This window comes from Salarias fasciatus, chromosome 4 (assembly GCF_902148845.1).
Source record: "Salarias fasciatus chromosome 4, fSalaFa1.1, whole genome shotgun sequence".
Classification (NCBI taxonomy): Eukaryota; Metazoa; Chordata; class Actinopteri; order Blenniiformes; family Blenniidae; genus Salarias; species Salarias fasciatus.
Genome location: NC_043748.1, coordinates 22487743 through 22506446, shown reverse-complemented (window position 1 = coordinate 22506446; position 18704 = coordinate 22487743). Strand labels below are relative to the sequence as shown.

The following is an 18704-nucleotide window of genomic DNA, read 5'->3' as shown; positions in this document are numbered from 1 at the left end:
CCGGCCCATAAGAGGCTCATCGAACCACTGAGAAACTTGTAAAAAGAGGAAATTCAGCTAAACATGACGTCAGATCAGGTAAATTACAGAGTTGGACCAAGATTCTGAAGCAACATGAGAGAACGAGGACAGAGCAGCTGTCTGTCACACTCTGACCAAACCAGGTCACAACGCTTCCTGCGGAAGATGTTGTGACAATCCGGCCCGATCGGAGCGTATCCTGTAACTCAAACCTTCAGCTTTCCTCCAGATGACTCACGAAAAAAAACAGAGAAGTGATCTGAAACATTTCCAGGTGCTTCGTGCCGTCGGTTCCTGGAAGCAGCTGTTTTACAGCATCTCCTCTCTTCACGTCACGTTTCAGAGCTTCCTGTCACGCAGAAGCTTTAATCTGCATCCTGCCGATCGGCCGTCTGCCGATCATATCAAGAGGAAAAAAAAAAAAACAAAAAACAGACAGCCTTTTCAGTTTATTTAAAAAATATTTTAATGCACCATTAATAAAGGGTCCAACGCATTAATACAAGAGAAATATTGCAAATAATATTAAAATAATCATCAAATTAAAAGGAAAAAAACAATAAAAAATAAATGAATGGAAGGTATGTACAGGTTTCCTCTGTGTGGAGAGAGGAGAAGGAACAACATATTTACAACTTGGAATCAGTGTGTTTCTACGAGAAACAAACACCTCTACAATATTTACATGTTCGTTTGTTTTTTTCTTCTTTTTTTTTTTTCCTTTCATCGTTCTGTCCTGGAGACGGGGTGGGCCGCTTCGCACTGAAAGGCTTTTTTTGTTTTTGTTTTAAAGTCGCGACAAGAAATATTTTACACGGTTTCCTGTTTGGGAAGGAGAAATAAAACTACTTTTAAAAGTTCATGGAACTTTCTGGACGGCCGGAGCCACACTGCGGGAGAATTAAAAAAAAAAAACCAAAACGGGGAAGGAGGGAGGAAGTGAGTAGCGAGGAGGACGGCGAGTACCGACGGCGGCGAGGCGGAACCTGTTTCCACTGATGTGCAGCAGGAAGGCGGAGCACCTGCAGGAGACCTGGTTCCTCGAGATAAACACTAATATGGCGGGAAAACAGGAAATCCAAATTTGTGCGTTCAAAAAAAAAAAATCTGAAGGTTCAGGTCAAACGCCGCTTTAAAAAAAAAAAAAGAAAAGAAAGAAAGAAGGCCTGAAATATTTGCGTTTCTGAGCAGTACAAGGTATTTCAAAAGTTTTTCTGCTTTCATACTAACATGAAGGCCTTCGGTGGGAAACAAAAAATGCAAAGCGAGAAAATACTTGAACTAGTTTTAATTCTTATGAGCTAAAATATGAAGATAGAAACTTAAAAACTGGATGAAATGTTTCAGTTCAAGTCCAATAAACCTAAAATATCTGCAATATTTTTACGCTTAAATTATAAGAAAGATGAACCAACACCGTCGTGTGGTCTGAAGTGGTTTTCCTAGTGGCACGCTCCGGCTGGTCCGCCGGTTAACTTCAGTAGAATTTAACAAAATGCACCTTTAACGAAGGAAATACACGAGAACGAGTGTCTTCTTATGAACCGAGTCTCCGGTTTCAACGCTGAAGAATTAAAATGTGCCAACGATGAAATGTTCTTTTGAAGGAAGAATTGATATTTTGGTCCAGTGGGGTTTGAATTAATCCACTCCACTTTATTGTGACTTTTTTTCTGCGTCCTGCCCTGCTGTGAAGAACGACTCCGTTTCCTGCCGAGAACAAACGAGAACAGAACACTGAACGGGAGCGAGGACGACGGCAGGAGAGCGCCACGACAGCACTCATCCCCCACAATGCAACGCCAGGATCTTCTGAAAGTCACAACGTTAAAAAAAATACAACGGAGAAGCTTTGGAAAAAAAAAAAAAAAAAACTAATCGCAGAAACACCGACGAGAAAAACTAAACGGACACGTGAGGCGCGAAAAGACTGAACTCATCTGGAACGGAGGGCTCGCAGGTGTGGGTGTGTGTGTGTGTGTGGGAATCGAACAGGTGCACAGTGCCGGTGAGTCACGAAGCCAGCGAGGAAACACTGAAGCTCATCTGACTGTCAGATACTCACAGCTGAAGGAAAATCAGTAACGACGGCATGAATGAACAGCAACAGTAAGATCACCTAATATCGCTACGAAATGAAATGAAAGGAGCAAAACGAAAGAGAAAGCTCCAAAAACAAAACAACCTTCACACCTGGAGATCCTGCCGGACCGAGAGCGAGTCGGCCGACGTGCGTTAAAAGGCGCCCGGAGTGAGAGAGCGAGAGAGCGAGCGTTTAAAACCCTGAACTGGCGTTTGGTGTGTGAAGCTCCTTCCACCCCAGCGGACGTTGGCTTGAGGACAGAAGTAAACCTTTGGGGGGGGGGGGGGGGGGGGGGGGGGGGGCGACTGAACCTAATCCCAGAACCGGGGCCTCCTGAAATATCCGCCGGATCGACACGAGCCCGTCGCGCCCCGGCTCGTGGACCCGAGGCGAGAATGAACAGTGTGCGTGAAAAGTGCAAGTGTGTGCGTCTGTGTCCGCCCGGCGCGGTGAGGCCGGGCGTGAAGACTCCGTGGGGGGAGGGGGAGGGGGCGGGGCTGTTGGCGGCCGCTAGTTGAGCGTCCCTCGGCAGTTCTCCGTCCCGCACAGGCAGGGGATCTTGTTCTCCTCCAGAGGGAACTTGTAGTCGTAGGTGATCTCCTCGTTGACGGCGATGGCCTGCTTGGAGTAGATGACGATCTTCTTCTGGGACTCGATGGTGATCACCTTGGCGTAACAGTTTGGCTGCAGGGGAGAGAGGCGAGGATGAGGATGAGAAGGGGGCGGAGGGGGGAGGAGGAGGAGGGGGCGGAGCCTGGACTCACAGTGCAGCAGTGGTTGATGAACCGCGCCAGGTTCCCACACTTGGTGGCGTCGATGATGGTGTCGTGGTCGACCCTGAACAGGTAGCTGCTGCCGATGCCCTGCTGGGTGTAGCGCTTCTCCCGGTTGTCGGCCACCATCTGAACACACGGACACAAACAGGCGCTGAGCCGGATCCCCCGCGACGCACCGCTCAGCGGCGCCGCCTACGAGCCGGGAGCCGTACCTGCCGGATGTTCTGGCCCACGTACTCGATGACCATCTCGTCGGCGGCGATGGGCTCCATGGCGAACAGGCCCCACTCGTGGATCCTGCTGCGGCCGAAGCGGAGCTTCTTCTTACGGAACTGAACACAGAGAACCGCAGATATCACACGCCGGTCACGCCATCCCAGAATGTTCCGGACACAGGCCGGGACCGGCTGTTTTCAACCAGGACTTCCTGCCGCCGTCTGGACTCCTCACACACATAAATCACCCCTCAAGAGCTTTCCTCTCCATGAGCAGCTTCGTTCTGGGAAGTCAGCAGAATCCCGTCGCACAAACATCCGGCCTTTTTTATTTCATTTATCCCTCTGCTAAAAATCTCAACATCGACACCAACAGAACGCGTCAAAGGCGTCGGTTTCGACCTTTAGGCTACATTAAGCAACTGCATGTGAGCACAGCGCCGTTCCCAGAACTGACCACAGTTCCAGATAAATCCCTGCGACACAAAGGTCAACATCCTGCCTGTGTGTTCAGCCGTGGAGCGGCGGTGGGACGCCGACCTTCACTCTGCACAAAGGAAGAAACCCAAAACGCCTCCTATTCACACACTCCAGCCCGATTCACGGAGAGCGTCCGGCGCCGTTTCAGGGCCGAGGGCTCCTCCCGAACCAACCAGTCAGAGTTCACCTGAAATCCAAACCGAGAACCTCGAGGACCGGAGCTGGACAGCCGCGCTCTGACGAGACACAGGCTCTGTAACGGCCTCTGTACACCACTCATCTGCACATGTACCCGATTCTCAAGGAATCTGTTTCCCAACACAGACACACACACACACACACACACACACACACACACACACACACACCCACACCATGAACTGCTGGAGTCTCCGTACCTTGAGCTGGTTGAGTTTGAGCAGGTCGGAGTCCATGACGGCCGTGGTGCCGATGACGGTGAGGAGGCGGCGCTGCTCCGAGCGCCTCTCCGACAGCACCCGGTTCACCCCCTGGAGGCAAACAGAAGCAGTTCAGAACCGAACCACACGCGACAGACGCGCTTTTTGACCAATTCACACATTTTCTTCAGTGCTAAACAGTAAAATAGCTTCAGCCTGAACTTGTATTTCTGTGAAATGTTGAACTTGGTCTGATTTTGGAAACGGACTCCTGACTGAACTCCCAGCAGCAGACTGAGCAGAGCCTCACGCTCCCGATGGAGACGATGGACCGGGACGTCAGACAGAAGTCACACGTGTGTCACGTGAGCGCTGTTCAACACGATGTGACTCAAGCCAAAAAGAGGAACGGTTACGGTTGAAAATAGAAACAGAGAGGTCAGTCATGACGACAGGAACTCAAATGGAAACTCTTCTTCTTCTTTTTTTTTAATGCGTGTCTGACGCAGAATAGATTGTTTCATTGGAGACAGCCGACGTCAGAGCTGTGAAGCTTGGCGGCGTAAATGTGACGTTGGACTGAAGCCGACGGCAGTTTTCACTCCGTTAGATTAAAAAAGAAATAACCGGAACATCTATACTGGAAGATAACGATGGTGCATGTTAGCGCAGTCTCGAAAAGCAGAAACGAGGCTTCATGAGGTCAAACCAACGTCTGGTTTCACAGAAAAGACAGGTGACTTTTACAAACAGAAACAAAGACGAGGCTTTTCTCTGAAATTGGATTCAAACAGGGAAACCTGAACTCGATTCCATTTCAAGCGTTTCTGCTCGTCGTAAACCTTTTCCTACGACACTCTGTGGTTTCGGGTGTGAAGAGGTGGAGTGGCGGGACGGCTGCGGCTCTCACCGAGGTGTCCACGTTCTCCACCTCCCGGATGACCTGCTCCGGCAGGTCCAGGTCCAGGTAGACGTCCTTCTCCTTGCGGCTGATGGCGTAGTACCCTTCGCTGCGGGCGCAGCCGGTCACGTGCTCGCGGAGCTGCGCGTCCACGTTCTTCTTCTTGCGGCGGGGGTTTGGCAAATTGGTTAGTGCAGCGGAAAGGTCAAGGCCAACACGCAGAGTTTTGAAAGGGATCACTGTGAAAGGCGGCGGCGGCGAAGCGGAAAAGGATATTGGTGTGGTTGACCCAGTGCGTGTCGTTGAGCCACTCCGAGCTGTGGTCGTCCTGCAGCAGCTTCTCGTACGTCCTCTTCAGCAGCATCAGGTCCTCGCCGTCCAGGCCCGAGTTCCAGATGTCGTACAGGATGGTCATCTGCTCGAACTCGCTGCGGTTGTCGAACTTGGTGGGCAGGAGCTCGGGCGCCGGCGCCGGCTTGGACCAGCGCTGGGACGCGGTGACGCCGGCCTCCTGCAGGAAGAGGCGCTCGCTCTTCCTCACCTCCTCCACCGCCGCCGCCGCCGCCGCCTCGTCCTCCGTGTCCGAGCTGGACAGCTCGCCCGACTCCAGCTCCTCCACGTCCACATCCTCCTCCGAGTCCTGAGGAAGACCAACCAGCGTTCAGCGTCTGAGGAAGGACGCCACTGCCCGGGCTACATGATGGCACGGCTACACTTTACTGTCAGAGCGGTGACTGGAATATTTGACACTTTCTAAAAACATGAATGTTTGGTCTGTTTGCTTGGAAGCTTTAGTTTGTCAGCCAGATGTTGTGACACTGGCAGAACAAGTGAGCCGTGCAGCGGTGCAGTGGCGAGGCCTCTCGCCTTCCAGCACAGTTCTGCTTTTCTGCAGGTTTCCTGCCACAGTTCTAAAAAAGAAAACCAGCTTCCGAGGTTTTACGGCAGCTGGGTTTAAACGTGTCTGCTCGTCTCGTGATGAACAGCTGGAATCGGCCGCGGCCTCTGAAAACAAGCATGAATAATGAAAAAACCATTCCCTCCTGAACTTAAATAGGTCTTTATCTTGTACTGACTGACCTTCCGCCTTGATTCATAATGTGATTAAATGAATCATAACTTACTAAAGCTCAGTGATTCTTCTTCTGTTAAGGGTGACACAGTGAGCGGCGGTCTGGGCTGTTACTGTGAGGTTTTGTTTGATTCCTCTTTGTTCAGTGGAAAAGTCTCACCTGTCATCAGAGATGCTGAAACCTGAACATCTCCACTCTGATGATTGAGACGCCGACGCTCCCAGAGTGACGGAGACGTCAGGATCAAGCTCCACTCACCTCCAGCTTCCTCTTCTTCTGCTTCTTCCCCGGCGTTGGCGGCGGCGGCGGCGGCTGCTCCTTCTGCTTCTTGCTGTGATGAACCTCCAGGTTCTCCTTGTCTTTCCTCCTCCTCTTCTTGCTCTTGTCCTGCTCCGGCTCCAGGCCCTTGGGGGTCACGCTCTTCTTCTTTGGTGACGGGGTTCCCGCCGGGACCTGGCCGGCGGCCTCGGAGTCACACAGCACGCCCACGGCAGACAGGAACTCGCCGGCGTCGGCCCTGGGGGGCTGCGCCTCCCCGATGACCTCCTCCGGGGCTTCCAGCACCCCGGAGATGGAGTTGAGGTCGGCCGGCAGCAGGACGGAGGAGTCCTGCCTGGAGGAAGTCCTTCTGGCGGCGGGCGGCGCGGGCAGAGGCGGAGGTCTGCAGTAGTTGTGCTCCATCAGGACGACGACCCCGCCCGGACTGACGGTCAGGGACAGCGCCTCCGGCGAGAAGCGGTCCTCCTCCATCTTCTGCTCCTCCGCCTCGTCCGACGTCTCCGTCTCCTCCGAGTCCGCCGCCTCGGGGTCCATCTTCAGCGCCACGTCGGCGAGCACGGACAGGTCGGCGGTGGAGGCGGAGGCCAGCTGCAGCAGGCTGGACGCCCCCAGCTGCTCCCGCAGCCTCAGCCGCTGCTCGCGCTCCTCCTCATCCTCGTCCTCCTCCTTGAGGGCGTGGCAGGACGGCGCCGAGAGGCTGGGCGTCCGGGGGCGGCCTCTGGACCGCTTGCCGGCGGGCGGCGGGGGCGGGGCCTCCTCGAACGCCATGCGGCACATGGAGGCGTGGTCCAGCGGCAGGTTCTGCACGGTGCGGCACACCATGACGGGAGGGGCGGCGGCTTTGGGCGAGTCTTTACCCGCCGCCCGCTTGGCGCCGGGTTTGACGGGAGTGGCGTGGGCCGGAACCGGCGCGACTTTCTTGGACTCCTCGGCGTCCGGGCTTCGCCCCGACGGAGGTAAAATGAGGGCGTTGCCCGCGCCCGGTTTGGAGGCGAAGGGGAGCAGCTGGATGCCCTGACTGGGCCGAGCCGGAGGGGGCGGGGCGGCGGCGGAGTCGGGGAGCTTGCTGGAAAGAGCGGGAGGTTCCGCCGCCACTTGTGACGGAGACGGGGACAGCGGAGGAAGAGCAGCTCTGTGGTCGTTGTCCTCCGTGGAGAAGGACACCGTCTTCCTGCGCTTCTTGAGAGGAGGCACAAGGACGACGGGCGACGGAGGCCGGGGGTACGGCGGCGACGGAGGGTGTTTGGAGGGCGCCATCGCCGCTTCTGCCTTGTTGTCCTTGGAGTCGCCTGAGAGAAAACAAACGATTTTAAAGATGGTGTGATCACAAAACCAGAGATCTTTAAGAATTTATCAGTACTACTGCTAATATCGATGGAGCGCTTCAAAACTCTCACGGCACTCTTATCAGTGCTTCTTTTTTTAAATTGAAATTTTTTTTCAAAATATAAAAAAAAGATTAATCACCAACGTTTTGAATAAATAACCTTTAAAATCAGTAACTTGGTGAAGATTCCACTGAACAACAACAACTAGCTCGAGAGGCAGCTGTCCGTGAATCCCCCGGTATCAGGCCGCAGAGAGAAGATAAAAACTTTGATTTTGAAAGTGAACATTTAATTTTTCATTTGTCTGCATTGAGTTCTATTTTGAAAAATGCTTCACTTCCATCACTGCTTTTTCCTGCACTTAACTCAAGTTTCTTTTTGTTTTGTTTTTTTCCATGCATCATTTAAGAACTGGTTAAGGTGTTTCTATGCCCCATCCTGCTGGCCGGCTCGAGGGAAAACGGTGTTGTCTGAAACCAGTCCGTGGTTCACTGGAGATCACTGCTCTAAAGCACCGTTAAAAGAACTGCAGCCGTCAGAGCCCGCCGATCTTCTGGTGTTTAAAAATATGTGAGGATTTTTCAGCATGAAGCGACCTTCTGGAGTTTGGCTGCTTGAGAGCACGGACCCTTCCTGTACAGCTCTGCAGCGACGATACTTTTACTTTTTCATGTGAAACATTGTACTGTATACAGTTAATGGGCCATTTTGGTCACAGAATACCAGCGAGAAAATAAACTAATTCAACATCTTTCCAAGTGAATATAGCACAGAATTCCAAAATATGCACACTTATACACTATCTTGACAGACTTGAAATGAATTTCAATTGAGGATTCAATTGCTTGTCGACTCAACGATCAGGCCTGCCTCCCGTTGCCACGTGGCAACTTGAGTTTGTTGATGGTTGTTTGTCTTGGCAGAATAAACCGACGGGTAATCGTGACCGACCTGTTTTGACGTCTGCCTTTGGTGCTTCGGCTGCGTTGTTGTCCCTGTGGAAGACAGAAGGACGGCGTTATGACGAGGGGTCGAACATTCAGCGACGCCGACAGAAAGCCTTCCCGCGGCTCTGGTCACACATGACGCCGGGTCAAAGCTCCACCTGTCGTCCTCTTTCTCCGTTGTGCTGTCCATGGTGGACTCGTCCATGGAGTCCGGCCCGTCGCTGTCGGCCCGCTCCCCTTCCTCCTCATCCTCGTCCTCAGACGAGGAGGAAGACGAGGACGCTGAGGAGGAAGAGCCGTCGGAGGAAGAGGAGAGGCTCTCATCGTCGCTGTCAGCGCTGAGAGCATCGTCTGAAAGAAAGAAAGAAGGGAAAAGGTCAGGAATTCCACCTTTCATGAGAACAACTGAGAGGTTGAAGACATGTTGTCGGGATGAGGAGGTTTGAGCTTTACCATCAGACTCCTTCTCACTTTCCTCTTCCTGATACACATGAAAAAGTGAAAAGAGAGAATTAGCACGTTGAAGTGCTGCCACCTGGTGACCAGACAATGCAATAGCTGCTCCTTGTGACGGATGTTCATAGAGTAAAACTAGATTTAAAACCAAAAAGAGTCGAGGAATAAAGCCGAAGCGTCACCTTCTCAGAAGAGGAGCCGTCTGACGTCTCCTCTCCCTCACTGTCCAGCTCCCAGGGCTTTCGACTCCTGGGCTTCTTTTTCCTCCTCTTGTTGTCCCTTTCAGCGCCGCGCCGGTCCGCCTCCGGTAATCTCCCGTCGGCGGCTGGAAGCAGGGAGCAGGCAGGATGAGCGACACACAGCGAGCAGAGCAGACCTGGGTCTCATTTGATCGGCGTCGGCGGAGCAAACCTTCGTCGTCTTCATCCGGTGGGGTGGAGGGCCGAGGACGCTTCATGTCTCCCTCCTCAAGCTCCTGAGGTTCTTTCCTTTTGACCTGGAGGGAAAGACTCTGCTTAATTAAATATTACGAACAACTTCCTGCGCAGTTGTTTCTCTTGCTGAGCAGCTTGAAAAGTTGATTTATGACAATAAACCTGAAAATAACCAAATATCTCCCCTACATGTCCTAAACCAGCAGATTAACTCGGTCTGTGTCTGAGCGTGTATCCAGGTGGTTCGACGTCCCGGATGGTGATCTCTACCTTGAAGGAGGGCAGCCGCAGCGCTCCGCGGAGGGAGAACCCCTCCATGCCGCCGCTCTTGGCCCAGTCCACCAGAGACATGAGCGGCTCCCGCGGACGGTTCACCTTCTCCTCCTTCTTCTCGTCGTCCCGGAGCGCGGACACGCCTCGCACCATCGTCTGGAACGGCTGGAAGACAGAAGAGAAGGTTCACGGCGGCGCCGAGCTTCGTTCTGCCGTTTCCTCAATCGTGTAAATGAATTCTAAACACGAGGAGCATTTTAAGAATATGAATATTGATAATGTAATTTTCTAACGCAATATAGAAAAATAGAATAATATCTTGAACAATACATGAGCAGAAAAATATTGATTAAACAAAAAAACTATTGGATCCTGTAAGATGTAGAAAGGAGGAAGATTTCACGTCCGTCTGTCGTCTCTGGTCCCGTCAGAGTTCCTCACCTTGGCCTTGGTCTCTTTCCTGTCCCACCATTCGTCGAACGTGGCGAAGGCGACGTTCTCCACCATCTTGCGGTTCAGGTCCCTCTGCATGATGTTCTTCATTTCCTGGATGAGCGTGGCGAGGACCATCTGCACCGTGGCCTCGTGCGGGTTCTCGGGCAGCATGGGCACCTCCTGCCCCGGCGCCCGGTACTCCTCGCCGTCCGCCGGCAGCATGGTGCTGTAGCCGGGCGGCGGCATGTAGGAGGCGTAGTGCGGCGGCAGGACGTGCGGCGGCCAGCCCGTGTGGGGCGGCGGGAGGCCGTGGTGCGGCGGGGGCGCGATCTGCGTGCCGTGGGGGTCGGCGTACGGGTAGGGCATGTGGGGGGGCATGTAGCGGTGGTCCTGGTCGTAGTGGGCGCCCGTCCCGCTGCCCTCTTGGTCCATGTAGGGGTGGTGTGCGTGGTGCGGCTGCATGGAGTGGAGGTGGTAGGAGGCGTAGTCGGCCGTGGCGGCCTCGCCCGGGCTGGGCGTGCCGTTGGACGACGACACGCGCAGCTGGTGCAGCCGGCTCAGCATGTGGGTCTGCATCTGGAAGGACATGGGCGTCCCGCCGCTGTACTGGCTCATCAGCTCCATGGAGCTGGCGTAGTCGTACATGTGGTGGGGCATGGGAGGGGGGTACTCGGGGTGCAGCTCCATGTGGGGGAGGGGGGGGATCCCCGGGGGAGGCGGGGGCTGGAGGGAATACCCGGGCGGGGGAGGGGGCGGTAAGTGAGGGGGGTAGGAGGGGATGGGGGGGTGCATGGAGGTGCCAAAGTGCTGTGCAGAGTCAGAGAGGGGCGGGGGCGACGACGACGGGTCGGTGGACTGCGAGGGCAGGGCGGCCTGGGAGGAGGACGGCGAGGACCCGGAGGCGGCCGACTGGCTGGCGGTCACCGTGGTGATGGCGGGCGTCTCCTCTTCCTCCTCGTCGGAGATCTCCATGTCTTCGCCTGAGGAACGAGGAGAAGCCTGGAAAGAAACACAGTTTCTCAAGTGAATCCACGAGACGTAAAACCGCCAGCGGCTGAAGCGTCCCGGCTCGTACCTCACTCTGGCCGTTGTACGGTGGCGTGTGCGCTCCGGTGCGGCTCCGGGAGTCGGCGGCGGCGGCGGGCTGAGACGCCTCCTCCTGCAGCGCTGCGGCCCCCGGCAGGCCCGCCTGGGGCTGCGGCTCCTCCGGAGGCGGGGCGTGGGGGGAGTAGGTGGAGGAGGGGGGCGTGGCCGCCGTGAGCACGCTGGGGCTCTTCCGGCACTCCCCACCTTTCCCCCGTTTGCGTCCTCTGTGAGCGTCTCTGTCCCTCTCCCCTTTCCTGCGATGCTCCTTCTCCCCCTTGTCCCCCCCCGGCTCGTTCCCCGCCGTGGGGTCGCCCGCCCCGCCCTTCCGCTCCGCCCCGTCTCCACTCCGGCCTCTCTGCTTCTCCTCTTTCTTGTCCTCCTCGTCCTCCTCGTCTGACGCGAGGAAAGAGAACTTGGCCTTCTGCTCCTTGAGGAGCATCTCGATGCGGGAGTCCAGGCTGCTGCTGTGGTAGACGAACGGCAAGCTCTCATTGGTGGAATCCGGCTCCGGGGAGGCGGAGTCCCGCTGCGGGGGTGGCGGGGGGCTGGAGGAGGAGGGGAGGTGGTGGGGGAGCGAGACCGAGGAGGGGGAGTTGGAGGAGGAGGCGACGGAGGGATGAGGCGGGGATGAGGGCGGCGGCGTCTTGGGGGGCGGCGGCGGCGTGCTGGGACGGCGTTTGGGCTTCGTCCACTGCTCGTCACGAGCGGGACTGTCCTGGTTGAAGTCCAGTGTTCCGAGGGTTTCGGCGACGGCCGCCGCGATGACGGAGGCGGGCGGGAGCGGCGGCGGCGGCGGAGGGGGAGGCGGGGGCAGAGCGCCGTGGTGGCCGTAGTCCTTGTCGGCGCCGGCCGCGGGCGCCGAGCTTCTCTCGGCGAGGCCGGAGCCGCCGAGACGAGCGGAGCCGTCCAATCCCTGAGGAGGCGCCGGGGCCGGCTCTTTGGAGGAGGAGTAGGCGGAGTAGGAGGACGGGGGCGGGGACATGCTGTTGGAGGACGAGCGGTACGAGTTGGAATTGTACCGGGGGTCGGAGCTGTTGGAGAAGTCGCCGTCGCGGTCGCGGTCTCGATCGCGGTCCCGGTCGTGGCTGCTCCTCCTGCGGCCGCCGCCGCCGCCGTGGTGGTTGTGAGAGTGGTGGTGGTTGCGGTGTCTCTGGTGGCCGTGCTCCCCGGAGCGGGAGCCCACGCTGTCGCGCCGGTAGCCCCGCTCGTCCCGGCGGTCCGAGTGGTGGTGGGAGTGGTGGGAATGGTACTTGGAGGAAGAGTTCGTGTCCTGCTGGTGATGGTACGACGACCTCCGGGACGCGATGCCCCCGGGGCCGTACCGGCCCCCCGAGTCCCTGTCGCGCTCCCGCTCGGGGGCGGGCGGCGGCTCGTACTGGCCGCCCAGGGGGGGCGGCGGCATCGAGGAGTGGTGCGCCGCGTGCGGCCCCGGCCCCCCGCCGCTGGGGTAGGGCGGGTAGCACGGCGGCTCGTTGGGACGGAACGGGGGGGTTGGGGGGTACATGGGGCGACCGCGGTGGTACACCGTGGGGTCCTGCGCATCGTCAGAGTAGCGGGACATTTTAAACCCTCCGACGGTGGACGAGACGGCAGAAGACGAAGACGAGGAAGGCAGCATGTCCTGCGGGGGGTAGCCGCTCCCCAGGTTCCCAGCACTGTAGCCAGCATGTCTGCGACGCAGGATTCAGACAAGAGCTGTCAGTCTGGGACTTACAACAACACGTAACAAAGTGCTTGAACAGAAAATGAAAAAATGTGCCGGATCAATAACCGACCTGCTGCCGGTGTAGCCCGAGTCCTGTGAGAAGGGAGTCCCGGACCTGGAGCTGTACGGCGTTCCTCCGCCGCCCTGCGACGAAGCGGAGGAGCCCGGTGTGAAGGGGCCCGCGATGGAGGACGGCGGCGGCGTGTCCAGACGCTGGTCGGCAAAGCCGGCGTCCGCAGAGCAGGGGGTGATGTTCCCAGATGTGAGCGCCTGGACCCCAGCCGCCAAAACCGCCAGCTCACTGGAAAGCCTCCGCCTGATTTCTGCGGACTATGGAGAGAGAAATACACACAGTGAGTCAGTCGATTAAAGGAACCGAACAGGCCAGTGTCAATCTACAACCACACAGCGTGCATCGCATGGCGAACGCTACCGTGTCGGGCTGCGGCTGTGCCGGCGCCGGGGCCTGAGGCTGCAGCCTGTCCGTTAACGCCTTCCCTCCCAGAGGCACCGTCTGAGGAGTGTAGGACCCGTTCACGATCAGGTCGTAATACTTCTGCCTCTGTTGGCCTGCGTGAATCGGACAGCACAGAGACGGGGATGGACGGCGGGAAATTAGCTGAACAGATTCAAACGGTCAGGATGTCTCATCAGACGTTCACGAAAAACTGCTGGAAGTTCAGTTCAGGTCCCTTCAATGTTTTTTTTTGTCCTTAAAAATAAAAAACCTTAAACAATGACTCCCATGTGACTTTACGACGAGTCACTTTTGATGCAAAAAAAATATGCAACACAGGAAGCTCTGCACAAACTACAGCTTTTTTTCTCACAAGCAACCGGAAAAGTTGGCAAAAAAAGCTCTTGAGAAATATTCACATTTATTCCAAAGAGAAGATATAAACTTCAAGGAGTAAACATTTCATCAAAAACATTGTGACACGTAAAGGAGATGTGCGTGGATGTGAAGTTTTCCTCCTCCTCTCTCTAAAAACAACTGAGATTCTTCTTGTTCTTGTTTTTGTAGTTTCTTAACTTCAGAGCTTCAGCCAGGTGAGAAGACGCTCCAGAGAGATGCGTCCTCCAGCAGAGGCTGCGGCTCACCTTTGATGTCCAGCTGAGCATGAATGATGTTCCCCATGACGGAGGTGTTGTGCAGCTGCTTGACGGTGTCCTTGGCTCCTCTGGTGCTGGTGAACAGCACTCTGGCCAGACCCAGGTGCTTCCTGGTCTTGGGATGAAACAGGATCTCCATCTCCTCCACCTCGCCGAACTTGGCGCACATTTCTGCCAGGAAGGGCTCCTTGATGTTGTCATTGAGTCGGGCGAAGGTCACCTCTTTGAGCGGTATCGGACCCACGTAGAACTCATCAAGCTGTGGAGAGATGCAATGAGGACATTTATTCATTTTAATTTCATCATTTCATTAGATGAAGCTGCAAAAAAATGATTCAGTCCAGTCAATCGAAAAACTGTCAAGCAACAAATATAAATTCTCTAAACCACTGACTGGACAGAAGAAACAACTAACAAAGCCTGCAAAAGCTGCATGCAGTATCAACCAATCGTATCTCACATCACGGCCTCCTTTATATCAACAGACATATGGAAAGTTGTTTTAACTGATGTTGACCAATCGGCTCTTACCTTAAACTTGGGCACCGGCAGGGACATCTCTGTGTACCTGGACCACAGTCTCCGAGGTCTGGGGTCCCGCAGGTCACCCACGGGGGGGAATCCAGAGTCCTGAGGAGAGAAGCTGCAGCTCAAGCCGACGGCGCACATGAGAAGTGCATCGTAAGACATACAGAGGATGGAAAGTCCACTCACTGGCACGCTGAAATGCACTCCATCGTATCTGTAGATTTTCTGTGTGACTCGCCGGATAGCTGGGTCCTGAACGAGCTTGTAGCTTTTCCACTGCAAACTGACAGCTTTTTGTGTTTCTGCCCCACTGTCTGGATCCATCCTACAACTGGGTGGAAAACAAAGCCACGTCACAAAAAAAGGTACAAAAGATGGGGGAAAAAAAACATCTTGACATTCATCCATGCTTGAGAAAAAAACTCAAAAAAAAACCCTATTACCATCAAATCAACCTTTTCAAACTGTCAGTGTATGAACAAAACATTTAGATGATTCATACATAAAAAAATAACTTAAACGTGTTATTAAACAATGATTCACTGTCTATTTCATATTTCACCAAACCATCGTAATCCAAAAGGCTTTGGACATTTTCACCTACTAACTTCAAGGCCAACAGGAAGGATATCTGATCTTATCTCTGATTTCAGGAAAAGAAGAACACTTATACAGGAACTGGGAGAGTAATTGTGCTTAAAGTGAATAGCATGGCATCCTTGAGCCATTGAATAACTTAGGATATTTGCAGAAATGGATAATTATCGAGAAAAAACCTGCATTTAAAAACCATCACACCTTTAAGAACAGAACGTAGCTGAAGGCCACCAACAAGCCAATCAGAAAAACCTTTGAAAAGCCCTGATGTTTACAGTCTTTTTTTTTTGGAGTCATCCATCCGAAACAACAAATAAACAAATTCACATCCGAGGATCAGAGACAGTACAGAGATCCACACAGATTAAAAAGTGCAGCTAAATCAACAAGAGCAGTGCTATCAGATTTGTAAGTAATGAGTTGTGGTATATTAAAAGTAACAGGAGTCCAGAATGTGGGAACCTGGAATGCTGAAATGTGGTTTTCCACATCAGAATTCCAGCAGCAGAGCTTTGGAATTGCTTAAGAGGGACTTCCTTCTCTGATGAAGAATTACAGACAACTGGCTACGAATGCATGAATGACCGTTTCCAATCTTTGAAGAAAGCACTGGCCTGATTCCTTGATGTATAGTTCTGTGAAGAGGGAAAGCATGAGAAAATACTACTTATTCATCATGAACCACCCTATGAATGATGTGAAATGTGTTCTGCAGCACAGCATGTCAAATCAAGACATGAAGCTGATGTTATGAGGAATTAGTTTCAGCATAAGAAAGACCAAGTACAGTGGTTAGCACTCTCGCCTCACAGCAAGATGGTCTGGGTTCAAATACCAGCCGGGTCTTTCTGTGTGGAGCCTGTATGTTCTCCTTGTGTGTTTGTGGGTTTCCTCTGAGTACTACGGTTTCCCCCCACAGTCTAACATTGACTATACGGGCTTAATATGTGACCCTAGGTTAGTATTCGTGTGTGTGTGGTTTTCTGCCTCCGTTTTCCCTGTGATGGACTGGTGACCTGCGGACCTGTCTGGGATGTACCCTGCACTCAGGTAAGCTGGCATTGGCTCCAGTGTCCAGCAACTCTGAACAAGGATCAAAGATAAATCAATGGAAGGAAAGTCCAGGAGGTAATGTACAGTCATTCCAGGGTTCTGCACTAGCATCACTGGGACTGTGTGGGATTGTATGAGCAGACATTAAAATCTGGGCCAGCTTGCATCCACATGAGAGCTTCACTTACTTTTCCAACCTTCTTAAAGGGATACTTGACAAACTGCGCCAAACCCAAGAAGGGTTGATGCTCGACCAACTCTTGAATATCAATTTCTCCTAACTTCATTTATGAATTGATAAAAACAAGCTGCTACAACGTGCACAGATGGAAACAGCGTGTAACCTGTGTAGCAAACTCTCAGGACAGCCCATCACGTCAGCAGAATACAGTGTATCCGTAGAAATAACGGCAGAATCAACCAGGGAGCTCGCGGTTAGGTCGGAGGTTCGTACATGAGGATGAATGGGAGGGGTGGTGTAAAGAGTGACCCAAACACAGAGGGTGTGCGCCTCCGTTTGGACGCTGCGTGCTGTCAAAACAATGAGCAGCGTTACGTCACTGAGCAGATACTTCAGCTAGCGGCTGCTAGCAACGGCTAACGTGCGCCAACAACACGGAGCCAAACTGCGTTTTCCACCGCGCGGGCAGATTTCCCGCTACATGCACTCGATTCGCGTTCCAAAACAGTCCACCAAAATAAAGCGAGCGGCTGCTCAACGTTCACTGCCGCTGAATTAGTTACGCTCAAGCTATGGCAAGTTACCGCTATCCACGGCTAATGCTAGCTAGCATCAAGTTCGGAGTGAAAATTGTGTTCTCCCTCCACCCACATTTGAAATATTTTACCAGAGACATTGGCGGTGTGCGACTCTCTTAGAAGCTCCGGTGGCTTGTTTTGGTTCCAAAGAGGCTAAATTGACACCCCCGCCTCTTGAAAAGCTACTGCCCGCTCATCCGAGAGTAGCAGCCCGCCGCTACAGTGCAGCCAGGCCCGGGAGACGAACCAGAAAACACAGGAACGGGAGGACTCCGGGCCGGCTCTAAGGCAACACCGACGAGCTAAACCCATACCGCTACTGTTCCGACAGTTAGTCGTGACAGCGAGATGTCTCTCCGAGTCGCGAAGCCATAGTTTTCTCCTTAAAATCCAGATATTGTTGAGAGAGCGGCCATCGCGTAACCAACCTGAAAGCCTCGCCTGTTCTCCATCAGTGTGTGTGAATGCAGCCTACGGCCACCGAGCGGCACTTTCTTCAAAACCGGATAACTATCAAACTGCAGCAAGACGTTTTACAGTACTTAAATGTTATGTTAAATCAATTTAGCATTTTATCAATTCATTACATAGTTATAACTTTGGTATTATTATTGTTTGAGGTTTAAAAGTAAAAAGCTGGAATCTGCCGGGACGGTTATAAAGCTCGGGGAAACTGTCAAAGCGCCCCCCACAGGCCAATCAATGGCAGCACAACTAAGGTCAAACTACATTTTTGTGTTTTAACGGAAATATATTGAAATGAACAAAAATGTATATTTTCATGAACCCCAGGGACCTATGGAGCCATTTAGCATACTTTGCAATTGAAATGTGACGATATATCAAAAAGAAAACAAAATATCCAGAAAATCTGCTAAATAAGAAATCTTGTAGAGAATCTTGTTTCTCTTTGCTTGTTTTAGTGGGAATGTCTACGATATGTGGATTCTCTTTGTTTCAAATAGCTTTCATGATCTGAGATAATTTGGGTTTTTTTTAAAGGAGAAGAATACAACACCACAAAAGAAAATTAAACTTTCATGTTATTAACTTGCCTGTCTGTGTGAATTTACCCTGTGACGGACTGATGGGCATGCTCAGGATGATCGGCTCTGTGTACAGAATATGCATGGATGTTACAACTGTGTTACATCTCAACCTAAATCGTAATGTTAACCATGAACAAATGTATTAGCTCTTTATGTACTTGATGTCGCTACAAAAATACAAGTAAAATGAAAAACATATCAAAAACAGAATAAAACTCAAAATGAAACAGGAGTGAATAGATTGGAGCACATTTAAACACATTCCAATTGTTTTTTTGTTTTGTTTTGTTTTTGACAGTGTTTACACTTATGCATCTTCATCTCTACAGATCAAAATGTTGCAGAGATGATTCTTATTTTGTTTTTAGCTACAATTATTCTGATGACTCAAAATGAAACATCCTTCTACAGAGTGGAATGGGAAGAAATGGGACTGTCCTCATCTTCCTGCTCCACTCTTTAGAAGTTCCTTGGTGTTTTAACAGCATGATGCATCAAAATTATTCATCAGTCACTTTTGCCATCTTTATTGGAATAATTAAAATGAAGCTTCACTAGAAATAAATTATTCAGTTTTGCTTCATGAGTTGGCAAATTCAGTTCAAAACTGAAAATATGTCAGTTTAAATGGTTTCTGCAGGACAGAGCTATTAAATTAATATAACTACAATCTTGTAGTGATATTCTGCCTAAAGTTTATTTAAAACCACTATCT

The 18704-nt window shown here is 52.6% G+C and overlaps 1 protein-coding gene across 4 annotated transcripts; it reads right to left on the bottom strand.

Annotated features, from left to right (window-relative positions):
• Window positions 1–663: 663 nt before the first annotated feature.
• On the bottom strand, window positions 664–17403 carry setd1a (SET domain containing 1A, histone lysine methyltransferase). Of its 4 annotated transcripts, none has more exons than XM_030089059.1 (21): window positions 17369–17403; window positions 14718–14862; window positions 14535–14633; window positions 13992–14262; window positions 13324–13460; window positions 12961–13220; window positions 11175–12855; window positions 10106–11098; window positions 9662–9829; window positions 9369–9453; window positions 9139–9282; window positions 8955–8987; window positions 8660–8852; window positions 8506–8549; window positions 6206–7515; window positions 5151–5514; window positions 4884–5065; window positions 3974–4084; window positions 3093–3212; window positions 2869–3006; window positions 664–2788 (listed from the first exon to the last, which is right to left on the bottom strand). In XM_030089059.1, the coding sequence occupies exons 2-21, from the start codon at window positions 14853–14855 to the stop codon at window positions 2615–2617; spliced, it is 6645 nt and encodes a 2214-aa protein (XP_029944919.1). In that variant the 5' UTR covers window positions 14856–14862; window positions 17369–17403; the 3' UTR covers window positions 664–2614. The 4 variants fall into 4 exon arrangements, with proteins under 4 accessions (XP_029944919.1, XP_029944922.1, XP_029944921.1 ...); XM_030089062.1 differs by having other exon boundaries at window positions 8955–8982; window positions 9140–9282; XM_030089061.1 differs by lacking the exon at window positions 17369–17403 and adding an exon at window positions 17030–17137.
• Between the last annotated feature and the right edge of the window lie 1301 nt (window positions 17404–18704).

What these genes read in the sequence shown, in the direction of transcription:
- setd1a (XM_030089059.1), bottom strand. Translation starts at nt 14,855, where the DNA reads ATGGATCCAGACAGTGGGGCAGAAACACAAAAAGCTGTCAGTTTGCAG. An exon ending in TGGAGAACGTGGACACCTCG is followed by an intron (nt 4,085 to 4,883) that starts GTGAGAGCCGCA and finishes GTTTGCCTCCAG; the next exon opens with GGGGTGAACCGGGTGCTGTC. An exon ending in TCATCAACCACTGCTGCACT is followed by an intron (nt 2,789 to 2,868) that starts GTGAGTCCAGGC and finishes TCTCCCCTGCAG; the next exon opens with CCAAACTGTTACGCCAAGGT.